Source organism: Ipomoea triloba, chromosome 10 (assembly GCF_003576645.1).
Source record: "Ipomoea triloba cultivar NCNSP0323 chromosome 10, ASM357664v1".
Lineage (NCBI taxonomy): Eukaryota > Viridiplantae > Streptophyta > Magnoliopsida > Solanales > Convolvulaceae > Ipomoea > Ipomoea triloba.
The window spans coordinates 6,170,435-6,176,434 of NC_044925.1; the positions used below are offsets into that span (position 1 = coordinate 6,170,435).

The following is a 6,000-nucleotide window of genomic DNA, read 5'->3' on the forward strand; positions in this document are numbered from 1 at the left end:
AAACAAAAGAAAGAGAGAATAGAAAGAATATACTATAATAAAGGATTACAATAGTATATTCGTTCTATTCCGACCGTTTGCTCACCCCTACAATAGATTGTCTGTATATGTGTTTCTGTATATTGAACTATATACAGATCCTATATTTATAGGAATATTAGGCTAAACTCACTCCTAATAATAATAAGAAATCAAACCTACTACTAGGAATAGGACTAGGGTTTCCTATTATTCAACAGACAAATTCATAGTAAACTGAGAGAAGAATGGTAAATGAATAGTAAAATAAATCATTAGAGCTATTAGCTTACTTTGAAGAGGCCTCCAAACCAGAACCTGTATAAAATACAAAAGAAATAAGACATGTGTATATACATTATCCATAGTTTACTTGCTTTGTGAATCATAAGCCAGTGAGATTACACAAACAATGTATTGAAAACTATACCTGCCTCCAAGACTATTGTTTAATGCACGTAATAGCCAAGGTTTTGACCTCTGAGATTCTTCCATCCAACACATTAGGAATCTAAAAGTTTGAAGCATAAAGTTGAATTAAACAACTATAATATAGTTTCAAAAGTAAGGATTGAAGGAAAGAGAAACAGCCCAATACAAACTTTCTACTTAGAGTCTCAGTCCGATCCCATGTATCCAACATCCAAACATCCTTTTCACTGATTGGTTTCTTATAGCCTAGTTTCATGAGTGGAGTCATCCATCCAAAATAAATTCCTGCATTGGTATGAGATATTCCAATTATCAACAACAGGACCCTCGTTTCGAAAAGGAGTAGGTTGAACGAATTACAAATAATTAATTGACATATAAGTTATAAAATAAATACGGGGATGATTATCTATAGAGAGGAAACCTGTTGACAAGGAGGGTATTGATCTATGTGAAAGCGGAAAGGTTTAGTTGTATTTCTGTCTATGGAATATGTACAAAAGGTCCAATATTTATATATCTATAGAGATTCCTAAATACATCTAACATTATTTTGGAACCATGTAGATTCATTTGATACTTAATTCATTATCATCAAATGCTAGAGGGCGTTGAAGGATGCACCTTATGGACTATCATGTATACGGATAGAAGGAATAAGTTATTTAGCCATCCATATTCGTGACAAAACAAGATAGATACTATTCCTATAAAAAGGACAGAAAAAGCTAAGCCAAAATTAAGGAATAAGAGTCAGCATACTTGAAAATATGTTCGCTTGTCTCTCAGGACATATGTGGTCTCTCCCCACAAGTGCTTCATACTGATTATCATCAGCAGACTGACTCCCCAATGGAATATAACCAGGATATGGATCCAGATGAGGAACATGAAAAAGAAGTAGTGCTCCAAATAGGACCTGCGACAGAGAAACTTACAAATGTATCTTACTCTGTTATGGAACATAACGAAGGCTCTATTCATGTTAAAAAATAAAATTGAAAAAGAAATCAAAAAAATATAAAATAAAAACAACAACAAAAAAAAAATCTCATCCTTTCTTTTGATTTGATGAAACTTTGAATCAATTTCACAAGTAGGCAGTTAATTTTGAGTACGGGAGTTAATTATTAATGCCGGGCACTGGAAACATTATTGAACTGAGCACATCCTTGTTCACTAGGTTTAAACTTAAGATCTAACAGACAATCGGAGAGCACTAGGCCACTAAACCTAGGTTACTTCCCTTTATGTAAAGGCATGACGTCAGGAAGCAAAAAATCATATGAAGTTCAGATTATGGGCAAGTACATTTTTGCGTATAGGAATGTGTGCAAAAAATTTGCAGCACATAAAACATTGTTTCATGAATCTTGATGTTTCATACATTGGCTGATTAAGTAAAATAGCTACACTAAAACCAAAGTAAATTTCATATTTATATGATTTCTATACAACACAAAATGTCAATGTACATAATGCTCTAACAAAGTTAAAAAAGTAAAATCCTAGTTCAGAGGAGGCCTGTTATGGGATGAGGAGGATTTTCAATAGAAAATGATTTAAGAAGCTCAAAAGCAAGCATGAAGAAAACAACATGATATACCTGGCACAGAAGTGAACTCAAATACATGTAGAAAACAGACCTGCAACAATATAATAAATTATGAGTACTTCTTGCAAACTACATACACGGCACTGGTCTTGCACAAAACAACATGCATTGTCAAAGCCACATTTGCTTATAAAGTTGTTGGGTAATGATAACAAAGAGAAAATGGAAGATGGGCAGATGAATGAAAAAGAACAATGAATCAATTACTTTTCTAAGTATCCCTAAGTCAAACTAAATGTGATAACGTTGAAATGAAACACATTTTTTATATAACCCATATTTAAATTCTATATCCAATAAAGAGAAAAAAAAAAACAAAAAACAAAAAACAAAAAAACAAAAAACAAAAAAAAACAAAAAACAAAAAATAAATGTTGAGATTGAGGGATTGAAAGACCTGGCGGGTGGAGAATAACAACCACCCGCCAGTTAGGCGGAAGCAAAGTATGTGAGAAACCAGAGAATAATAGAATGTATGAGTATATTATAATGAAAGAGTACAATAGGGTTGTTCTCTATGCCTCTATATATACTAAAACTACCTACCAAATCTACCATAATAGGAATAGGAAACCCTAATAGGAATAGGAAACTAAGTCCAGCCTACTAGGAGTTTCCTAATATTCCACACTCCCCCTCAAGCTGGAACATTTGAAAGTTCCAAGCTTGGATCAAAACAAACACTCTACCTCACTCAAAATTACAAATGAAAATTAAAAGCAACTACCCTAATATTATATATTAGGTAATGATCCAATTTCTTGTGGAGTCAATATGGGATCGTATCATTGTCCACTGCTTGAGAAGCCAACGTCTATGGTGGCTTACTCCAGACGGCTCACACTCCGCACACTTCTCGGGACCAGGTAGCCCTTTTCTCCTTTGGATGGCTTCACTCCGAACCTTATCAAGCACCAGGTAGCCCTCTTCTAGGTCGCCCCCTTTGCTAGGCCAACACCGGATGCGTGGATGGCTTCACTCTGAATAGCTTTCACTCCGAACTCTTCTCGGTTTCCTTTGAACCTTATCAAGTACCGGGTAGCCCTCTTCCAGGTAGCCCTTTTCTCTCACATTCCGGTCTCTCAACAAGAGCATCAAAGTTGACGTTACTTGCGTAGACCGAACAAGCTTGGGATATGATACTCCCCCTGAAACACAAGCTTGGATGCTACCAATTCCTACGGATACCACTCGTAGTGCCACCCTAAGCCCGTTTGATAGTAGTGCTAAACCTTAACATCAATGGGATAAGGCATACCGGAGAAATAATTAGTTTGATGTATATATATGTGTGTGTATTCCTTGATTTCCTTCCTCTTAGTATTATGAAATATATTGATTTTTCTCTACTTTACAATGCCAAAGAGATGCCATGATTGGAGAGAATATTTAACGTTATGAAGTACTGATCTAAAATGGTAAAGTTAGACATAGCAAATAATAACACTAACCTTGCATAAAACTCCATCATTGAAATAATGAGGTTCAAGATCACAGCCTCACCCACCAAAACATAGATCACTCCAAACCGGATATACCATCGGAACTCTTTAATGTACATTCTAGTTTCCAAGCCAATCATTATTATAATTGAGGACCAAGCCAGAATCTGACAGCCCAAGGAAACTATCTGTTATAAGCAAGAAACAACACTCAATTAGTAAATTACAAAGCAAAAAGAAAAAGCATATCCAGCATCCTGTTGTAAGATAACTTAATATAATAAAAAATACAATAATTATTTTTGAACTTTCAAGAACCAAAGAGTATATGAAGCCAAGCCAAATGTTTGAAGCCTAACAGCATGCAGGGAGTGAGAGTATCTGTCAGCCAAATTCTGGAGGCTCATGGTTTACATCGTCATAGAGGTATCTGGTGTGTGTGTGTGCTTTCTTTTATAGATGGACTTTTGATGATCTTGGCTTGACATGTAGCCATATGTTCAAGTGTTCAACAACTCAACTCTTGAATGCAAAAAATGTTATTTCTTTGCATCAAATGTCTGATGAATTGTTAATGTGAATCATACTGCACATAAATGTTCCTATGGAAAGGTGATGAATGTGACATATTCTGCTTCATGGGTCAAAAGGTTGACAATTCACATGAATAGGTCACATAAGCAAGAATAAGAGAATCAACAACCATAAAAGGTAAAGTTCCTTCAAGATAGCTAACTAAACTTTCACAAGGCCAAGGCACTTCAGTAGGCAAATTTCTGGGAAAGTGAAAGATAGGGATACTTTGACTCCAACCCAGAGCCAACCAATTAAGCTCAATATTAAACCATGTGAATAAATGTGACTTTAAATGCACATGCAAAAAAAAAAAAAAAAAAAAAAAAAAAAAAAAAGAGAGAGAGAGGAGAAAATAAACTAAGGGGTGTACTTTACAGAAATAAAATGAGAATCACAATACCTTAGAAAAAACCTGAAAACCTAATTACCAGGTCTTAAAGAGGATATTTACCTCAAATGGGGCAAGGCCAGTCTGAGAATCTAAGTTGAAGATCGAAATGCCCATAGCCAATCTGGTCAGTGGCTCAGCAGCACATAAGCAGCCTAAGAAGATCAAAATATAGCTGTACCAGTTTGCCCTCAAACAGAACCTTTTGACTGTATGATTCATCTTAATAAGCCAGATCCGATATAAGCACAATCCAAAAAGAACCAAGTAAGAAATGAAGTCGACTGCTGAGTCAGTGGCACAAGGTGTATAAGCACCAAAAGCACTATCAGTCTCTTGAGCCCAAATCCCATTTGCCACAGGCCGGCAATACCAAATCAAAGGCTTAAAACTCATCCTTGATCACAATGAAACAACGTTTCACTTCTACAAAGTAGTGTTCCTATTTTAGGCAATAATTTGGTTGGTGTTCAATGAAATCTAGCTTTCCATTTTCATATTCCCCCATAACTCACTCCAGCACTGTAAAAATGATTCTCAGCCTGAAAAACAAACATTAAAAAGTAAACAGAAAAGCTGTATTATAGAAATTTTCATTTGTCCTTAAAATCCTTTATGCCCCTCCTGATTCTTAAAACAGAGAACCTCTTTATAAACTCATCCACCAAATGATCACACCGAGTCAAGTAACAATACTAAAATGATAATGACTTTGACATAATCAATGGTCAGTGTAAGATTATATGTAGAATCAAGTAAGAGTACTGAATTTCAAAAAGCAAAAAACAGAGAGACTTAAAACAAATATTCAGATTCCAATCATTACCATTCCCTAGTCGTGTTCTAAAAGCAATGGCACAAATTCTTTAGAGTTGCATATGTCCTTCAATTTCGCCAACCTTGAACATAAAGGAGTAATTTATGTATTTAATCTATCCAAAACAGAATAATATCTAGCTGGGTGGAGTAATACTAGGAGAAGGGCAAGGCACTTGTGTGTTCTTCATTCTGGATGGGATGGTTTCCATACCAACAACACTGTGCACAAGTATAATCACCATTAAAGACACTGAAACAACGTCATCAAGAATAAGAAATAATCCGAGAGGGTGGGAGACTGCAGAATTGCAGAAACCTGCCAAGATTGAGTAGTGTTGTGCTCTTGGGAGCGGGTCTCGAGGAAACAGGAAAGGAGTGGCATTTTATAGTTGCAAGAGCGCCAATAGACCTGTCAATTTGAGTAAACAAGTTGGTGTTGACGGTTTGACACCACACAGATATAAGATAAAAATAAACACGGATACAACTTTTAAGATCAATTGGTTAAAGTAGAAACACAATTTTTTTTTTTAATTTAGGTGATCTAGTGTGTCTGACTAACCCTAAGTACAATAAGTCCGCACAAGAGATCCAATCTGAACTTTCCATAATCCTTGAGTCATTTCTCTTTATACGTATTTTTATTGGGATTCAAACTCTCACATTGTACCTTTAAATCATACAACGAACCAACTATGCTAAGCTCCTAA

At 35.5% G+C, this 6,000-nt stretch overlaps 1 protein-coding gene across 1 annotated transcript in view; it reads right to left on the reverse strand.

Moving 5' to 3' along the window:
- LOC116031850 (ABC transporter C family member 12-like) overlaps positions 1 to 5,655 on the reverse strand; it is a 31,937-nt gene extending 26,282 nt beyond the window's left edge. The window contains exons 1-8 of the mRNA XM_031274170.1: positions 5,298 to 5,655; positions 4,535 to 5,013; positions 3,517 to 3,695; positions 2,057 to 2,096; positions 1,213 to 1,369; positions 621 to 735; positions 449 to 529; positions 312 to 336 (exon numbers count right to left, since the gene is read on the reverse strand). Coding sequence (XP_031130030.1) covers positions 312 to 336; positions 449 to 529; positions 621 to 735; positions 1,213 to 1,369; positions 2,057 to 2,096; positions 3,517 to 3,695; positions 4,535 to 4,867 — 930 coding nt within the window. The 5' untranslated portion in view covers positions 4,868 to 5,013; positions 5,298 to 5,655. The remainder of the gene's footprint in view (positions 1 to 311; positions 337 to 448; positions 530 to 620; positions 736 to 1,212; positions 1,370 to 2,056; positions 2,097 to 3,516; positions 3,696 to 4,534; positions 5,014 to 5,297) is intronic.
- Between the last annotated feature and the right edge of the window lie 345 nt (positions 5,656 to 6,000).